The sequence below is a fragment of the Lates calcarifer genome, linkage group LG15 (genome assembly GCF_001640805.2).
Source record: "Lates calcarifer isolate ASB-BC8 linkage group LG15, TLL_Latcal_v3, whole genome shotgun sequence".
Taxonomy (NCBI): Eukaryota; Metazoa; Chordata; class Actinopteri; family Centropomidae; genus Lates; species Lates calcarifer.
Window position 1 is genome coordinate 29571222 of NC_066847.1, and position 19837 is coordinate 29591058.

At 42.4% G+C, this 19837-nt stretch overlaps 1 protein-coding gene across 2 annotated transcripts in view; it reads left to right on the forward strand.

Annotated features, from left to right (window-relative positions):
- dop1a (DOP1 leucine zipper like protein A) overlaps positions 1 to 19115 on the forward strand; it is a 25677-nt gene extending 6562 nt beyond the window's left edge. The window contains exons 9-38 of one of the 2 annotated variants that reach the window (XM_018682976.2): positions 582 to 696; positions 849 to 969; positions 1330 to 1449; positions 1709 to 1826; positions 2793 to 2822; positions 3821 to 4087; positions 6333 to 6858; positions 7072 to 7355; positions 7445 to 7597; positions 7696 to 7796; positions 7954 to 8219; positions 8355 to 10485; positions 10753 to 10864; positions 11063 to 11245; positions 12139 to 12264; positions 12636 to 12770; positions 13047 to 13102; positions 13246 to 13350; positions 13545 to 13611; positions 13838 to 13982; positions 14732 to 14811; positions 15561 to 15670; positions 15858 to 16007; positions 16596 to 16657; positions 16991 to 17143; positions 17297 to 17433; positions 17572 to 17627; positions 17730 to 17894; positions 18151 to 18280; positions 18492 to 19115. In XM_018682976.2, coding sequence (XP_018538492.1) covers positions 582 to 696; positions 849 to 969; positions 1330 to 1449; positions 1709 to 1826; positions 2793 to 2822; positions 3821 to 4087; positions 6333 to 6858; positions 7072 to 7355; positions 7445 to 7597; positions 7696 to 7796; positions 7954 to 8219; positions 8355 to 10485; positions 10753 to 10864; positions 11063 to 11245; positions 12139 to 12264; positions 12636 to 12770; positions 13047 to 13102; positions 13246 to 13350; positions 13545 to 13611; positions 13838 to 13982; positions 14732 to 14811; positions 15561 to 15670; positions 15858 to 16007; positions 16596 to 16657; positions 16991 to 17143; positions 17297 to 17433; positions 17572 to 17627; positions 17730 to 17894; positions 18151 to 18280; positions 18492 to 18800 — 6513 coding nt within the window. In that variant the 3' untranslated portion in view covers positions 18801 to 19115. The remainder of the gene's footprint in view (positions 1 to 581; positions 697 to 848; positions 970 to 1329; positions 1450 to 1708; positions 1827 to 2792; positions 2823 to 3820; positions 4088 to 6332; positions 6859 to 7071; positions 7356 to 7444; positions 7598 to 7695; positions 7797 to 7953; positions 8220 to 8354; positions 10486 to 10752; positions 10865 to 11062; positions 11246 to 12138; positions 12265 to 12635; positions 12771 to 13046; positions 13103 to 13245; positions 13351 to 13544; positions 13612 to 13837; positions 13983 to 14731; positions 14812 to 15560; positions 15671 to 15857; positions 16008 to 16595; positions 16658 to 16990; positions 17144 to 17296; positions 17434 to 17571; positions 17628 to 17729; positions 17895 to 18150; positions 18281 to 18491) is intronic. The other variant, XM_018682987.2, reaches the window with a different exon arrangement.
- The last annotated feature ends 722 nt before the right edge of the window (positions 19116 to 19837 follow it).

The following is a 19837-nucleotide window of genomic DNA, read 5'->3' on the forward strand; positions in this document are numbered from 1 at the left end:
TTGCATATATGTCCTGCTCCCTTCTCCTCTCCCCAAAAGCCCATCCTTTGAAGGCAGCTCCCAGGTCTCACACAGACTTTTACACACACATACGCACTTGTGTAATCTGTCCTGTCGCGCTCAAAACAGCTCCAGCCCTCCTGGCATATGATAAGCTTTGGTACTCCAGGGGTTGGAACAGGGAGCGACAGGGAGGGAAGTTTTTATTTTTGAAAGTACTTTTTTTGTTTTTGTTTTGGTTTTTGTTTGCTCCTCTGCCATCTGCTCTGAGACAGCTATTGGAGCTCCCTCCACTGGGAGAGGTTTGGTACTACAGAGACCAGAGACCGTCTGTTCCAGACATCAGTCCATTATGTGGCAGACGAAGCGTGAAACACACACACAACAAAAAGAAAAAAATGAAAGGGGGCTCAATGCAAATATGAGATTGATTCTGCCAAATATTATAGGAAGCAAAATAAAAACAATCAAAAGCAAATAAATGTGCCCTCAGCTGTGTGAAAAGTGGCTCTGGAGTTTACAGATATTTTCTGATCTCTGCTGTAACAGGTGTGTGTGTGTGTGTGCGCGCTTGTTTTCAGGCGATGGTAGGAATCTTGCAGGGCAAGGCCCGAGGTGGGGAAGAGGAGAGTATCCTCATGCACGACCTCAAGCCATTTCGTATTCTCATCAGCCTGCTGGACAAACCAGAGCTTGGTATGTCAGTATGTGTACACCAACAGTCTAGTTAGTGTGGTAAATATGTAAATTATAACACATATTACACATGCAGCCCGTCACATAAACTGAATTTAATATGTATTCATTCAATGTGGATATCATCCCTGATGTGATGTGTCTCTCTCCAGGTCCAGCAATCCTGGAGGATGTTTTGATTGAGGTGTTTCGGACTCTACACACACAGTGCAGAACAGAGCTGGACCTCCAAAACCAGAGTCCATTCAGCAAAGACCATACACACCTCAGCAGGTCAGTCCAGTCAACGGCTTGCCCATCTGTGCCCTTTAGACATTAGGAATGAAAGAAGAAAAACATCTAAAAAAAATCTGATGAATAGTTACAACTCTAGAATTATGGAGTGATGGAGAGTCACATTTTTGCATTTTATTTTAAGTTTTTGTAAATGTTGCCTTGTAAATTGCAAAAAATACTTTATCTATTTATTTGATAAATAATTAATCATTTATTCAATATTAGAATTATAATAGATTTTTTGTTTATTTATTGTTTTTTGCAGATGATTGCATTGAACTGTAATTAACAGTTACATATTCCTAAGATTCAAGTGTTATTTTGCCATGATGTAAATTGGGTTTTGTCTTTTTTTAGCAAACTACGAGAGAACAAGAAGACAGCAGAACTTATTAAAACAGCCAATCTCCTGTTCAACTCCTTTGAGCCGTACTACATGTGGGACTACATTGCTCGCTGGTTTGAGGAGTGCTGCAGGTTTGTACATATAAATGAAGGTGTACGTGTACACTGAAGTTGTCACTTAATGAGGCACACCTAACTAGTATCAGGAACATTCTGTGTTAAGGTCTAAATATCAGAGGACAAAATCTGTGGAAAATACTTTTCTCTACACCATTACACCCATACCACAACTGTCATTTTAACATCAGTCAAAGTGGATCTACACACTGACATCATTTGGAAAATCTAAACCCAGAAGATAACCACTAACCATTGTACTTTATTTTTGCAGGAGGACAGAGAACAGCAGCACACATGTAAAGCGGCATTCTGGCAGCCCAGATCCTCCTGAGCTCTCATTGGTGGAGTTCTGTCAGCTGGTCGACTTCCTACTGGATATTGTTTCCTTGGTGAGAATTTTTGTTTATTTGTTTGTTTGTTTCTTTCTTTCTCTTTTCTGTTTACCTTTCTGTCTTAATTTCTTTCCTTTTCTGTCTTAATTTCTCTATATCTATCTCCCATTTTCTTCTTTCTTTCTGTCTTCTTTACTTTCACTCTACTATGATTTTCTTTTCTCTGTACTTTGTCACTTTTGTCTTTTCAGTAGTGCATTATTGCTCAGTTTTGTCTGTCCTTTTCTGTTTTTGTCATTGTTCATTTTTTTCTCCCTACATTTTCATATTCCCATCTCTCTCTCCTTTATAGATCTTGGTTTACTCAAATGTTTCCTCTTTGTTTTTGTACACTAACACATTATTTACTTTCCCTCTCCTACAGTCCCTTGTCTCCCCTGCTTGGGCTTTTCATGTCATTCTTTATCTCTCACTCCCTCTTGGCTCACACACCTCCATGTTAAATCCATTATGTTCCCTACATAATAACTTTAATGACCATTTGTAATTTGGCCTTCATGTTGTCAGATTTGTCATCCAACTCCATTTCCGGATCCAGTTTTGGGATGTAATGGCCACCGTTAGGATGTGTGTGTGCCAACCATCTGTTCTATCTCTGTGTGTATATACTGTATGTGCAATCCCTACACAGGTTCAAAATGCCTTGTGTGTTTAGTTTCCCTGCCAAAATGTTGTTTGCATCCTCTAGAGATATGCTTGTCTGTACAGTATTTCCAATCTAAATAGTTTGGAAATCCCTCAGTCTTTTATTACCCTGTTTAAATGTGTGTGTGTGTGTGTGTGTGTGTGTGTGTGTGTGTGTGTGTGTGTGTGTTTGAGAAAGAGAGACCCTTGCCTTGTGTTCTGTGAGACTGTGAGTGAGAGAGAGAAAGAGTATGTGTGTGTTTCTGCAAACAAAGTTTTGTGTGGCCTGTGCTCTGCTTGCTCCTGTCTGTTCAAACTATCTGCTCTTTCTCCTTGAAGCCTACTAGAAGCATGAGGGTAATCTGCCAGGTAAAGTACTGCTCTTTCCTGCTTTTTCACCTCACCCTGCTTCACTGAGGCTACGATAACATTTCTGCAACGTCCTGCCAACATCCCTCAGGCCATCTTTGTTCCTGCCTTGCTTTGAGTGATCATTTCAGAATGACTGACTTACTGTATTTTAATACCAAAAATGAACATGATCCCAAGGGAGAGGTGGAATTCTAACAGTCATTACATGTGATGAAAACCTATCCTGGCTGTTGGGTGTGGATCTTGTGAAAATGAAATATCTGCCCAGTGTGTGTATGTGCTGTCTGTTAAGCATGCATGCAATTATATGCTATTGCAGTGCTCACATATTTGTAAGAAATATGAATATTTTAGTTTACTCCATGATTTAATGCTTTTTTTAATCATTTGGATGTTATTTTTTGCTCTTTTTTGTTTCATAAAATGTCAATTACTTGTTGAGTAAAAATACTTTTTTCAAAATTTAAGGGAAAAAAGCCTAATGAGAGGATCAACACTCTCACAACACAAGTACACTTGGGGCAGTAGTGTATAATATATATATAAACACATATAGTGATGAAAGCATCATTGAATACTCTAGATTGAAGTATGTGGAGCCCTCTTTTCATACAAGATTATATTTTTTACTTAAAAGAAATAAGCAGCCACCAACATTCAAAAACAACACACAGTATGACTTTGAATATATGGTTTCACATTGTGTTTCACTGCTGAACATTTAGATTTTTTTTTTAAATATTGGTATTTTTTAGACTGATAATGACAGTAGCAGATAACATTTTGTTGTGATAATCACGATAAAACCAGGCAGAGGTAAGATAAGAAGAGAATTCTAGATTTTAGTGTATATTTGATAACATCTAATTAAGCAAACTGTGATACATTGAACATTATGAAGAGTAGTAGTCTGATAAAACTCTAAATCTCATTTCATATTCTCAATAATTATACCATCAAATCCTCACTTCACTTCTGTTTTCCATCATTTCCAGGAAACGTACATAGAGATCCAGACAGAGCATCTTCCTCAGCTGCTTTTGCGCATGGTGGCAGCTCTGACCTGCCACCTGCAGGCTCTGGGCCTTGGCGAGCTCACCCACTGCCTTCGTCTGTGCTCCAAGATCCTCAGCAAAGTGCAGCCTCCGCTGGTGTCCCCTCTTACCCTGCCCTCAAGCTCCCAGGCTCAGGGCCACTCAAACTCCACTGGCAACTCCTTAAACTCAGCAAGGGATAAGAGCAGAGACAAGGAGGACAAACGGGTGAGGAAAATGATTGAAGTATTCCAAAAAATTGAAGTTACAATGCTCTCTTCCATCAGAAAAAGAATGAATATCATGTTTTTCCCACCACTTGAATCATCATAAAATCATAAGCATATCTGTTCTCTTTTGTGGCCAGTTAGAAATTAGAATTGTTCACAAGCACCAAATCAGTAGCAAAGCCACTGCTGTGGCAACCTCTCACCACTGACCCTGACTTTGAAAAACATTGCCAGTGTATAATTCTGTTCTGTCTCTGATCCTTTGAAAGTCTTTTGATAAAAACATAAACCTTGTTGTTGTCCCAGTCAGAACAAATCCCAGTTTGACTGACTTAAGTCACTTCCCCTACAAGTTATTGCCCAAAAACCCATCAGTTCAGGCTCTGATGGTGTTCCCTGGTCCCTCAACAGGGCCCCTTCCGCCTCTTGATTCCTTCTGCCAGCCCCCTGCCCTGTGCTACAGTTGGCTGCGTGGTCTTGCCATCCAACAATCCCCTGACACAAGGCATTTGAAGACTTGTTCATAGCAAATGCTTCATTTGGCTGTCCTGGTCCTCCTGGTCCCTGTCCAGCAACCTGGTTGTTTAAGTGTTTGAGAGCTCAGTGAGGCATTAATAAAAGTTTAGTCACTCAGTCACATGTCTGGAGATAGACATGGGTTAAATGGAGGTAGACCCATGAGGGGCAGAGGAGAGGACAAGTAGAAAGACAGAAGATAGTTAAACAGCTGAGCCCAGCTCATCCTTTCTCTCTTAGGAAGAAGAAGAGTAGACTAATCAGTGATGCCTCCTGGGTGTGCTGTATCTATCAGAGTGGAAAAAATCCTGCATACATCCACTGAATACTATAACATCCCCACCCCCCACCCTGAGGGGCATATAGGGAACGTGCAGGCTAACATGCCATCTGAGTCCAGGCTCCAGAATGTGTATGCTGCCACGATCAAAATGTATCCCACGAATCCCAGAGGCCCCCGCAAGGCTGACTGTGACAAAGAACTGTATGAACTTGTAGGGCTGTCTGCAGTAGGATGTTAGTCTGGTGTACAGTTCCGTCTACACTTAGTTCCTCAGATCAGACCTAACCGCTGTGTATACAGCCTCACTGTAAAATGACCAGTGTACACAACACAGTGCAGTGGAAGGTGTTGGTTTGTCTGTTAAGGTTATTATTTGTTTAATGTCTCGGCCTCTTGAGAGACATCCATTATCATAACCACTAGTTTGACACACTGTTTTTATGGAATACATTTCTGGTATGGTTTAATTCTAAAGTATATGGGTCTTCTAAGTCTTGTGTCCAGATATCTGTAAAGTTATATTGCAGTTTCAGTATATGTTGTTTTACAGTATATTACATTTTCTGAAAATTTAATGAAAAATAATTTATAGATTGTTGGTGGTTTACAATCTTTTGTTTTAGATAGTGTTGTTGGGGCCATTTGTCAGATCATTAGACCTCTTTTTTGTTATGCAATTGCAGTAAAATCACAGTGGTATTTACTTACCTTAATAAAGGCTGCATTCCATTCAGGTGAACAGTTCCATGGTCTGTCGTGCATGCTGCTCACTGGAATTACAGTGGGACACTTAACTAAACTGACCCTTCATTTGGTTTATTGCTTACACCTGTGATTTTCACACTATGACAAGTCAAGATGTGTGCTGTGAAAATGTCCATGATTGTACCCCTAAAGTATCTTCACACATCATCCACACACACATTTCTTCACTTATGTTGCCTGATTAGACCTCTGTACTCGAAGGGTCAGGCAGTGTAATTAAGAACACCTGTTGTGTGGGAGTGCAGAGGCTTTAGGGAACCTGGACAAGTTCAAAGCATGCTAGAGGTATTCTCTTGTCTCCAGACTTCTAGACTGTATAAATGATAAATGTTTCTCACACTGAAATACATACACATATTTTGCTCTTATTTTAAGATTTTGTTATTTTTTATTATTATTTTTCTATTAAAATTGTTAAAAATACACTAAGCTGTAAAACACTGTAGCTTAGTGCTTTATTTATTTTTTCTTGCAACTCACTCAGGGGGACTCAGTTGCATTATTGGCACCTCATTTGCATTTCTTACCAGATGCATTTCTTCAACTGTAAATTTGATGAGAACCTCATAGAGTATCATGGTCTCAAATGCATTGTGGCAGTATACAGAATCTCCACTTGAAATTTCCTGACTTGCTGTATTTTCAGTCTAGCAAAACGTCTACCACTCTCTTTCTGCAGGCTCACCCTGCTACTCTGGAGCTACCTGGCAGTGGGGAGGTGTTTGAGGATGGGGAAAATCCTCCCAGCAGTCGCTCCTCAGAAAGTGGCTTCACAGACTTTGTCCAGTATCAGGGAGATGGCCCAGACGAAACAGAGCGAATTCCCCATCCCCACCCAGCAGTCAAAACAGGCCGTCGCTCCTCAGGCCCATCTCAGACCAAGCCTCTGGACAAACCAGTCATGCAGTGCTGCCTGGAGCACTTCCAGCAGTTCCTCTCCCGACTCATCATCTTGTATATAACCCCGGGGCGGGTGGACAGACTAGAGGGTGAAAGAAATGAGGTCATGCAGTCGGGGCCCCTGGTTTCAGAGGGCTCCCAGCACCGCGATTATACTGAGTTATGCCCAGGATCTGGGTTGGTCCAGAGAGAATGTGTTGCCGCCTTCACTGCTGCCTGCCAGCTCTTCCTAGAATGCTCCAGTTTCCCTGTCTACATTGCAGAGGGTAACCTCAAGTCTTCACCCACACAGGAAGAGCAGCTGGGTAAGCTCCAGAAACACTCTGTAATAATGAATGAGGGAAGCCTCTTTCTTTTAGTAAGTACAGTATGCATACTGTTGCTGAGTGTAATTAAGGTAAACTTGAATATTTGAATATTTGAATTTGAAAGAGAGGACAATAAAACCTCTGTAAGGGATAAAGATGTAGATGAAGATGTACATTAAGATACTGTATATCCCTCCTGCATCCATACAGACAGTGAGCAGGTCCGTCTGCCAGTGTGGCTGCAGACACTGATGGATGCCTGCTGCCTGGCCAGTGACTTCAGCCTGCAGGGCGTGGCCATCTCCCTGCTCATGGACCTAGTAGGACTCACCCAGTCAGTTGCCATGGTGACCGCTGAGAGCGTGGCATCTAGTGACAACACAGAATCCACCCAGCACATGAGCCCCAGCCAGGGTCGAGTAGCTGTCGTCATCAGGCCACCACTTACTCAGGGAATCCTCAAGTACATTGCAGACAAGACAGACTTCTTCAAGGTAGGGATCTTTTTTCAGGTTATAGTGGAACTATTAGTGGTATTTTATTTTTTTCATGTTTTTTTAAAAATCTCTAATCTTTTGCTCAGAGTGTGGCTGTGATCCTGTGGGACCAGTTGAGTGAAGGAACACCTCAGCACCATCAACGCAGTGTGGAGCTTTTCTACCAGCTCCACAACCTGGTGCCCTCCTCCAGCATCTGTGAGGACGTCATCAGCCAGCAACTCATGCATAGAGATAAGGTCAGTACACTGCACACCTGTCAGGTCATATCCAAACAAACACACGAAACAGAGGCACACACACCATTAAAACCATACTGAAGCATGTTTTCTTTCAGAGAATTCGGTTGGAGGCTCACGTGAAGTTCTCTGTGCTGTGGCATTTGACACGAGATTTGAACATCACCAAGTCCTCTCCTTTTAGTCGCACATTTGACAGGTAGGCCAGGATCTGTTGATGACATGGAAATTGTGCTTAATTTATTACAGCTACAGTTGTATTTTGTATCAAATGCTTTTCCTTTGATTCAATGTCCTTTTCATTTTCTCTTTATCTCTCCTCTTTTCTCTCTAATTCTTTTCACTTGGTCCTACAGATCTCTTTTCATCATGCTGGACAGTCTAAGTTATTGGGATCCATGTACCAGCGCCGTTGGTCGGGCATGGTTGAATCAGGTCCTTCAGAGACATGACATTGCTCGGGTCCTTGAGCCACTTCTCCTCCTTCTGCTCCACCCCAAGACTCACCGAGTGTCCATTCAGAGGGTACAAGCCCAGAGGCACTGGGCCCAGGTCTTTCCTGAACCACCTGAACAGGAGCCATCAGAGCACATTTACACCAGGGACTCTGGCTTCTCAGACAGTGAGCACTGCCCAATATCTCTGCTTTTTATGCTGATAGTGACTGTGTCCTGTCTCTTTTGTATGATAAGAGCATATGTTTATATGTTTGAGCATTTATGTGAACTTTCTTCTTCCTCTTTCTTTCTTTCATTAGACTTCAGTCAAATCCGTGGGGACAGAGTTACACAAGAGGAGCTCCGGGGCCTGGCAATGGGGGACATGGAGCCATTCTGTCTAACTGTCAACCCATTGAGTGACAGCCTGTCCCTTCTCAGCCTGAGCAGTGAGAACCTACAGTTACCTGGTGAATATCAGCCTGCTGAACAGCAGGGGGAGCCCCAGAGCTCAGAGTCCAGTGGTTCTCATTCATCAACAGTGGAAAATGGCAGCTTTGAGGAAGCAGAGGGTGTCAACAGCACAGTCAATGGCTCAGACCAACAGCCCGGTTCCTCAGATGACATGTCCGAGGACTCTGTAGAAGAGGTTGTGTCCTCTGTTATAAAAGAGCTAATAGACAGGGTTCTGACTTTAATAGATGAGGGATCTCTTGAAGTCTCACCTCCACCTGAAAACTGGCCACAGACGGACACAGACAGCACTTCCTCAGATACCTCCACTGGTCCCCATCTTGACTGCGGTCCTCTTCCCAGCTCCAACCACCAGACTTTGCCAGAGATGCTGGCTGAAGGCACGCTGGAGTTCCTCTCTGTCACACCTGCTGATATATCTGCAGAGGAGCAGCTCAAAGAGGGTATCACCCGTCATAGTTCATCCCCTTCCATCGTCACTTTGCCGGACAGCTCTGACCCAGCCACCCCAGACCACAACCTTCGGGTGGATGACCCTCAGGCCCGTAAACGTAGCCACAGCAGCACCCAGCTCAGCCTTAAAGGGAAGATCATGGAGAGGCTGGCAGACAAATCTCCAGGTGCAAAGCCCAAGATCAAGAAGGCCAAGAGGAAAGAAGAGGAGAGGCAGAGAAAGGCAGCGAATCAAGCTGAGAAACTGCGGCCACCCAGTATTTTCTTTGGGGACAGCCTGGATCTAGAGAACTGGTACAGCTGTGGGGAAGGTGAGGTCTCAGAGATTGAGAGTGACACTGGCTCACCCAGTGGGGGTCCTGGTGGGACTGTTGGGGGTGTCAGTGTCACAGGACGCAGATCATCCTCTGCTCCACCTCGTTTTAACATCCATCCTCTCTACCAGCATGTCCTGCTCTACCTCCAGCTGTACGACTCCTCCCGGGCCTTACATGCACTGTCAGCCATTGCAGCCATGCTGAAAGCCGCTCCCTCAGGGTTTGTAAGTGCCATCTCCACGACCAGCATCAACAATACCTACACTCCACAGCTCTCTTTGCTCCAAAACCTCCTAGCACGTCACAGAGTCTCCGTCATGGGCAAAGACTTCTACTGCCCCATCCCCCAGGACTCCCACTCCCACTCATTTCGCAGTGCCATGTACCTGGAGATCATCATCTCGCTTTGCCTCTATTTCCTAAGAAGCTATTACTCTGCCCACTTGGCAGCAGGTCCTCAGGACTTGGCAGGGAACCGAGCCATGCAGCTGACCAGTGTGGAGGTCTTAGCTCTTCTCTTCAGCGAGCTATCCAAAGTCACAGGTGGCTCAGCTAAGGGCTTTGCTAGTTTCATCAGTGATGTCCTCTCTAAATGCAAAGTTCAGAAGGTAGTTCTCCATTGCCTTCTCTCCTCCATATTCAGTGCCCAGAAATGGCATGAGCAGCGGGTGGCAGGTGTCAACGTGGCCACAGTGGAGGAGGGTCTGTCAGAGGACAGTGTGATCAACCTGTCAGAGGACCAGATCGACAGCTGTAGTGCAGTCCAGTCACAGTTATTAAGACTGTTGCAGAGCCTCGTTGTACTTGAGCACAGAGTCCTGGTGCCAGCTGATGAAGGAGGAGAGGGAGGACCTGTGGGAGGAGGGGCAGTAGGTGGAGGGACAGGAGGTGGTGCTGGGGCAGGGTTTGAGATTCTCGGTGGAGAAGTGGAGCATGTAAACCCTCAGCAGCCAATGACATCACTGCAGTACCTCCACGGACAGCCTATCACAGCTCAGGGTATGTTCCTTTGTGCAGTGATAAGGGCACTTCATCAGCACCATGCATGTAAGATGCACCCCCAGTGGATCGGACTCATAACAGCCACCCTCCCGTACATGGGGAGGGTGCTTAGGAGGGTGGTGGCCTCAGTCACTCTACAGCTGTGCAGGAACTTGGATAACCTTCTTCAGCAGTACCGCTATGAAACTGGGATAACTGACACCAGGTATTAACATCTACATGGATTGTATTGATATGACATGCCATTATAGTAACCACAATCAGTTATATCCATGCATTAATGACAAGGGTTTGGCCACTAGATGGCACTCTTGACCACTGAATGCAATTGCTCTCCAAAACATCATCCATCTTTCTGCTGTACCAATTGTGCTTCAAGAGTAACATTACACATTTTTATATTGACATGGCATAAAATATTAATTCAAAAGTATGCATTGATTAAACTCCATATTATCCCTCTATATTCCAGACCCCAGTGGATGGCTCTCTGCATTCCTCCTGACCTGATTCTGACAGTGCTGGAAGGGGTAACAGCCATCATCCATTACTGCCTGTTAGATCCCACTTCCCAGTACCACCAGGTGAGGGTGCTGTGCACCTAATTATTGTAGCAGTTTAACCCTTGTACTCTGTGCAATTCTGAATACACACTACCTTGCTATATATTAGATATTTATGCCCTATGTGATAGATATGCTTGACATATGCTTGACACGTCATTGCATAGTACAGTGTTGTACTATAGCACTGACAGTTTTGTTGCATTATCTGCCTTTTAGTTACAAGTGAGTGTTGACCAGAAGCACCTGACTGAGGCTCGTTCAGGTATCCTGTCCATCCTCCATACCATCATGTCGTCTGTCACACTGCTGTGGAGTGTTCTCCACCAGGCTGACAACTCTGACAAGCCAGCTGCTGCCTCTGCTGCCTCTACTTCCAACATCAACCTGGGCTCCACAAAGGTACACCAGGCAGTATGAGTTTTTTCATAAAAGACTCAGCCATGGATTATAATGCAGTTTTAACCAGTCTAGCTGAATGATAAAGTAATTTTAGTAATGCCCTGATAGTGGAGCAAGGACAACGTCTGACTGAACAAACAAAGAAATGAGAGGGAGTGTCTGTGATAAAGAGATTGGCTTTGTCTCTTTTCAACCACAAAAAAAATCAGGTGCATGTGATAAGGTCAAATGTGGTTTTAGGACATAATTTAAAATGTCAGCAGCACATAATGGTGGTCAGTAGTAGACCAGTAAATATAGTTTGTGGTGGACAAACCACAGAACCAGCTCAGAGCTAACCTGTGAGCAGCCAGTCTAATAACTCCATGCAGAATATTTGGATTTCTGGTCCCAACAGTAAAAACTGAATGTTATTACTGACAGGGGAGGACATTTTCAGCAATTATAGCTCTGTATTTATATTTTTTATTTTGCTTCAAATAGTTATTAGCCATGTCCAGATGGAATTAGTTTTTCCGGAGGTGGGCTGGTAATGTAATTTTCACTGAGATTATACAGTGATTTTTATCCTACACAAAACATTATTCATTATTACATCATTATTACAAGGCTTTTGTCCCTCAAGGAAGAACAATTAAAGGCAAAGTAACCTACCTAAGTTACTGGTGCAACTAACTCCCATGTTTTGTCAGGTTGAGCTTTTAGCTTGGGCAGTGGGCATAGTTTGACACAGTAGGTGTGGAAGGTGACATGAGGCAACAATGTGAAAATTAAATCTCTCCTTAGTAATTAGAGGATATAACACTCTATTTGATTTATTTCTTGAATTCAGTTGTGTTTTTCCTAGCACAATATACTGCAATATTCACTGAAACTCAAATCTGAACCTACAGAACCTCCGTCAGCAAATTTTGGAGCTGCTGGGTCCAATCTCCATGAACCATGGTGCGCACTTCATGGCAGCAATAGCCTATGTTTGGAATGAGAGAAAACAGGTCAAGACTCCAATCAGAAATAAGGTGGGTGTTGTAAAAAAGTATGCTCAACTTTTCAATGTTGACCACCATTTAAATCAGGCTAATACAGGCAGTAAAAGTTGCAGAGGCAGGACTTTTCATTCCACCTTCCTGTTAGCATGGTTCCTAGAAGAAATGCCAAAAAAACTGTCTTTGAATGATAATAGTGTTGCATATTTTGCCACCACTGCCAATGGAAAAAAATTAGAACCTAATGCCTGAGTAGTTACCATCAAAAAAATGAAGTACATATACTCTTCGACATGATATACACATACTCTGTTCAAGACTGTGATTTAGTTTAGTTTGGAGTTAAGTTATTATACTACACTCATTTATACCACTGATGTGTATTTATACTTTGTATCTTTCAGGTGATTCCTCTAGCCAGTGAAGAACAGCTGCTGCTGGTTGAGCTGGTTCGTTCAGTGAGTGCCATGCGCACTGAGACAGTCATGCAGACAGTCAAAGAGGTTCTCAAACAGCCTCCTGCCATTGCAAAGGACAAGGTTTGTATTTCTGTTTCTGCTGCTGGTGTCAGCTGTACTGTAACCGTATTGTTACTTACTGGAGCTTAAATTGTTTCCTCTCTGTTATCTGACTGTAGAAGTTCCTATTTTTTATTATTATTTATCAAGAGAAACTTTGAAGTTGCATACATTTCTACAGCAGGAACGGTGCAAGTATTAAATATATGTTAAGTTGTGGGGATTTTGATTTTCTTGAAGTCTTAGAGTTTCACCTTGTTCATGGTTATTCATTATATTTCCTCACTATATCTACAGAAGCACCTCTCTTTGGAGGTCTGTATGCTGCAGTTCTTCTATGCCTATGTCCAGAGGTGAGTCCACTTCTTCCCAACATCTGTGTTTACTGGATTTACCTTTGTTATTTAACTGCTGTTTTTGATTTAATCAATCTAACCTTCTAACCTCTAAAACCCTTTTCTTTGCATTTTTTGATTGTGCCCTCTTTTTGTCCTAGGATTCCTGTGTCCAGTTTAGTTGATAGCTGGCCATCTCTGCTGGCACTGCTGAAAGACTCTGTACAGTTAGGCCTGCCTGCCCCAGGACAGTTTCTTATATTGGGGTTGGTCTTTTCCTTCTCTCCATTTAGTTGTCGTTAAGGTGTCATTACATGCTCACAACCTCAGTTGTAAGATTAGTTTTAAATTTCTTAGTAGAAAACTCACAGTTAACTGGTCACATTGTAGATTTGAAGTCTACAGAGTCCACACCTTATATATTTTAACTTGGCCTCTCATTTGTCTTTCTTTTCTCAAGAGTTCTGAATGAGTTCATTTTGAAGAATCCCAATCTGGAGAGCAAGAAGGACCAAAGGGAGCTGCAGGTGATTACTTTAACCACCTTGACTCCAGTTGAATTCTTAACTGTTTGCTTTATGTCTTGTAAAGATAATGTTTTTAACTTTTATTTTGCCTTACAATTGTGTAATTTTTATGTCCCTTAATGGCAAGTTGAAGTTCAGCTGTGGTTTCATGCTGATTTACAATAAACTCACCTGACTGGAAATGACTCCTTACTAATGTAACTTATATTATTCTTTGTGTATTCAGGACGTGACCCATAAAGTTGTGGAGGCCATCGGGACAATTGCAGGATCCTCTCTAGAGCAAACCACATGGTTGAGGAGAAACCTAGAGGTGAAGGCCTCCCCTCAGATAGTTGTGGATGGAACCAACCTGGAAGCTGATGTGGAAGGTGTGTTGCTATACATTTACTAATTGCATTGGAGAAAGGGCCAATGAAGGCCACATGTGCATGACTGGATATTACTACTGTATGTACCAGCTAGTTTCCCACAAAACTAAGCTTAAAATTTTAGGCATTATGTCTGATGGGAATGTGAGAAAAAAACAGCTGTAATATGTCTCGGTTTTACCCCTCCCCACACTGTGTTAACACTTGGAAGAGCTTCCTGGGTTACTGGATGTAGCACAACCATAAAATGGATGTTGATGTTGACAGAAACCCATGTGGGCCCTTTAAAAGTCAAGTGTAAATGCATTTTGCATCCATTCTACACTTCTATATGTGTACAGAAATACATGTGTCTGTCTGATTCCTCAAGGAAGCTCACATCAACAGGATGAGATTCTTTTTCTGTTCTCCTGGTATTTGATCAGCTGATTGTGAAGTAGTAGTTAGTTAGTTTATGTATTTTTGTTCAGGGCAGTCTGTATTTTGTCAAGGGAGAGGTCATTTTGTGTTTATATCAGAGATGTTTTTTTAATGTCAGGGATCCAGCTAAATCAAGTGTAGAAATTAATCTAATCTGAGTCATAAAATCTTTGTGTGAGGGGTCAGAACACAGCACATAGTTACATGTGAACAGTGAAGCATGTGAAATGCGAATATATTTTGCAGATAGTCTGCTTATTTCAGCATGGCAGTATTAATATTTTTCTGCTATGTAGCTGCTGTTAATGTTTGGTATGTGTGTTTTGTAGATTTAATGCTCACAGTGATGGAGGCCTCCAGCTTCACTCCATCAGTGTACAGCGTTCACGCCCTCACACTGTTGGCTGAGGTAAAACACTCATGTCTCTGTGATTCAGCTCAACCCCTCCTGCACTACTGTTTCTCAGGACATCAGTCAGTGGCTCTGCCATTTGTTCATCTTGATTATGTCTCAAGCTGCTCTCACTTATATTTACCAGCAGTGTTTAGGCCTGTTGCTCTCAGGCATAGCCGTACAATACATTAACTCCACCCAGTGCACTTCAACTGAACTCCTTACAGCTGATTTACAACCACTTCCCCACCTCTAACATAAATCATTATTAGTAAACCAGTAAATCAATCAGCTGGATTTAGTGTTGTTTGCTGTGAATGAGCTGAGCTAGACAATTGAAATCACTCACCACATTCTTCTACCCTGGCTGTTTTAGCTCTGTGTAGAGCTAATTATGCAGGTTTTGCCAGTGCTTTACTGCTTTGTGCAGCTTTATTTCTTAATGGGTTTATTTGCGGCAATACATCAGTATGTTGCAGTGCAGTTTGTCATACATTTGGTTGATGCAGGAATATGGTGCCTATAGTCAAGTCAAGTCAAGTCAATTTTATTTATATATAGCGCCAATTCACAACAGAAGTTATCTTGAGGCACTGTATAACATATAACATATACAATGTTTCAACCAAGTAGCCCAAGTAGCTCAATATTTAGAGATGAATGCCTTCTTTCTAATCATATTTTGAACATTAGTCAGTGTTGCCATGCTTACTGAAAGTATACGGGGAGAGTCTGACATAAGGAATGCTGAATTTATTTGTTAGGTGCTGGCTCATCTGTTGGACATGGTGTTCTACAGTGACGAGAAGGAGAGGGTGATCCCACTGCTGGTTAATATTATGCACTATGTGGTGCCCTATCTCCGTAACCACAGGTGTGGACAAGTTTTCTTAACACTGAAATATTACCTGACCTTTTGTGCATGTTTGTGTTGAAGACTAATCTTGTGTTTACACTTGTAACATGCATGAAGTGCAGTGAACTGCCATTTGTGAAAATGAGTTGTAGCTGATCACATATTTTAAATATGAAAATATAATGTTTCCTATTTCTTCTGGCAGTGCTCACAACGCCCCCAGCTACCGGGCCTGCATCCAACTGTTAAGCAGCCTAAGTGGGTACCAATACACCCGACGTGCCTGGAAGAAGGAGGCCTTTGACCTCTTCATGGACCACACCTTCTTCCAGATGGACTCCTCCTGCGTCAGTCAGTGAGTAGGAGAGGGAACTGGAGTGTGTGTGTGGGTGACCACTTCAACAGCTTGTGTTAACTTGTAACCTAATTGATTACGGTCAGATGGAGGAAAAAAGAAACACATTTACCTGGGATGTACAAGATGAAGAAGAAATTAATTTAAAGTAATAGGTCACCCCCAAAATGAAAAGTCATTTATTATCCCTGCCATCATTTCTTCTTCAAAATAATTGGGCGTTATTTTTGCAACTATATAAAGACGTCCATTAGATCCCTTCAAAGGATTGTCACACAAAAAGATGAGATATTCACGTTCTTGTTTAAAATGTATTATAACTTATGTGCACAGTGGAAGAAGCAAGACTGTGTTTCCTGTCAGTTTTAAGGGACATACACATGTATACAGTACATGTATAGTATGTTTATAGAGGATTGTCTTAGCAGTCTGCCCTTTGCTGAAAACACAGGGACAGTAAAGATGCATTTTAAAGTGTAAGCATATTTTACCTACATTTTCTGCCAGATACAAGGAGGCTGTGTGTGTTAATTTGTCTCTGTATGTTTATTAAATATTAGTCTAACATCATGTCACTCTTTTTTTCAGCTGGAGAGCCATCATTGACCACCTGATGACTCATGACAAAACCACTTTCAGAGACCTCATGAGTAAGCCTTATGATTCTTTAGCAGAGTTTAATTTAGAAATGAGTGTAGCTCTTACCACTGGGTGTGGCTACGCACCATTTACCACATCATCTAATCTTAAGTGATACTTGCAGAGTGTTTTACACTTTTCACATCTCATTACATCCCAGGCAGAATTAAACCTGCATCCTGCAAAGCGTTTTGAACAAAACAAACACTTGTATTTACGCTCTGCACTAAATCTGTAGCCCATTCAGCTGCGAAAAATATGCTGATGTGACGTACTAAAAGCCTATTTAGAGGTTAAAGACTGGCACATAGACTGATAAAGTCTGTGTGTGTTTCTATTTGCAGCCCGGGTGGCTGTAGCCCAGAGCAGCTCTTTGAGTCTGTTCACCAACAGAGATGCTGAGCTGGAACAGAGGGCCATGCTGCTCAAACGCCTGGCCTTCACCATCTACAGCAGCGAAGTGGACCAGTATCAGAAATACCTCCCAGACATACAAGGTAAACAGTGCACACAGAGACATGGAGCAGCAGCAGCAAGCATAGTAAAATGAAGCTTAATGGTGTTTTTAGTTTTAGGTTTTTTTTTTTACTTCTGCAGTTTACCATGTTCATTGAGCTGGTACTCAGATGTTTGTGTGTGTGTGTGTTCAGAGCGTCTGGTGGAGAGCCTGCGTCTGCCTCAGGTGCCCATCCTCCATGCTCAGGTGTTCTTGTTCTTCAGAGTGTTGCTGCTGCGCATGTCGCCTCAACACCTCACCTCCCTGTGGCCCACCATGATCACTGAACTGGTGAGCACTGGATGTCACTGACTGCAGTCAATCTCTCACTTACCATACCTTTTCTTCAGTCTTTTACAAGTATTGACCTACTCTCACATAAATTCACTTGCACATGCTAATTTGTATGCTCTACAACTGTTCCTACAGGTTCAGGTGTTTCTACTGATGGAGCAGGAGCTAACAGCAGATGAAGACATATCAAGGTATCTGTTGATACTGCAAACTGGGTGGCAGCAGCAAATGAGCATCAGAATGACTTCTTCCTGTGTTCTTTTAATGATTTATCTTTTCCTGTCCACCTCTAGGACGTCAGGGCCCTCTGTGGCTGGGTTGGAGACCACTTATTCTGGAGGGAATGGCTTCTCCACCTCCTACAACAGCCAGCGCTGGCTCAACCTCTATCTGTCAGCATGCAAACTCCTGGATCTGGCCTTGGCTCTCCCTCCTGAGAGCCTGCCTCAGTTCCAGATGTCAGTACAAACAAGCATGGGTCATAATAAGCTTTGCATGTGATAGGTCTAGATCATGGAATTGGTAACAGACTGTCATTATTTGTGAGAGATGAATAGAGCAGGGATCGATGACAATTTTAAATGGAAGATTGCCCAGGCTGTATTTGAATGGACACGTGAATAAGATATTTGGATGTTGCTCCTTTAATGCTTTGGTTGCTCATTAAAGAGATCAAAGTAGTGTTATTTCTAAATTAGATCTGCCTCATTATAGGTACCGCTGGGCTTTCATCCCAGAGGCTTCAGACGATTCAGGATTGGAAGTAAGACGTCAGGGGACTCATCAGAGAGAGTTTAAACCCTACGTCGTCCGACTGGCCAAGCTGCTGAGGAAACGAGCCAAGGTATCTCATCCACCCTCTGTCAAGGTTATTAGTGATGGAGATAAATGACCGCCTCGTATAAAGAGTATGTTCAGGGAAACACTCATTAAAAGACTTGACCATTTTTTTTATGTTTGAGCCCATTAAATTTTTGCTGTAGTTCCCTCCACCTGCAGAATGGCACATATTTTTTTTTTTTACTTAAGTAATTTATCTATTCCCCTTCATTTAGAAAAACCCAGAGGAGGACTGCTCCACCCGAACCCTGTCCTGGGAGCCAGGTCACCTAATGCTGACCCTGTATGTGATCCGCAGCATGGAACAACTGCTTCCCTTCTTCAACCTGCTCAGCCAGGTGTTCAACAGCAAGGCCAGCAGCCGCTCAGGTCCTGCCTTCACACACAACTCCTCAGACTCCTCCTTCCCCGGCCACAAGGAAGGCCACAAACTGGAGAGCCAGAAAGTCTTCTGGAGTCGAGCTCGACAGAACATCGAGGAGATGGTGGAAAAAGACTTTCTTGAGGGACTTATCAAGACGTGAGAACACTGCGGGGGGAGGAACATGGGGATTAACACATGACTGATCAACACTCGTGAAAAACCTCAACCTGTACATTAAAGAACAAATGAACGAATACAAATGGTGAAAAATAGTTTGTACATTTTTTGTATTTATAATGATTATTTTACTTTTCAAAAGCTATTGTATTTAATTTTAATTATTTGTATATATGGAGCAGCTTTGATGACTGACTTTTAACATTTCATGTGGATCCTTTTGGGACAAAGCGAAGATGTTGTGCCATTCCATATCGATGTGACTTAATAAATAAAGATTTCTAATGGGAGGGTTAAATGTGCTGTGTCTCTCAATGCACTTACATTATGTCACTGTAACTGTAATGTCATCATGATGTAGACTGATGAAATCTCCCAAACTTACCAATAACTTCCTCCCGCTGGACAGGTGTGTGTTGTTACGGCTAGTTAAAGACAACCTGCTCCCCAGGTTCTGACCTACTTTGCATTAGGAGATTCAGTTTTTTGATCTCAGGTGGTATGAATGAATTACAGTAAGATATCCAATGATAGAAGTATTCCAATCCTTTAAAGTAGCAGTACAAAACTGTAAAACTACTGCAGTACAAGTTCAAAATTTCACTTAAGTAAAAGTAAAGAAGTATTGTCAGCAATATGCATTTAAGAATCTAAAGAAAAAGTACTTGTTAAGCAGAATAACTCCTTTCAGAAAGGCCTATATAGGCTATTATATTATTTCATTATTGTCTCTTATGCATTAATACATATTAGGCATTTTATGTCAAAAATAAATAACCAGACACTGAACTCCTGCCACAGAATCACCGATCTATCCAGAGCTGCAGCAGAGCTGATGATATCAGCACCATGGACAGAGACAAAGGCAGAGGTGCGTCCTGAATACTGCAGGGTCCTACACTGAGCCTCCTTGATCAAGGAAATCTGTCAAGTGAGGCAACACGCTTCATGACCTTCATAGTGTGGTAGCAGCATGACAGGCATCAAGCTAGGCTGTATAGTAGCTTTATTAACCCTTCA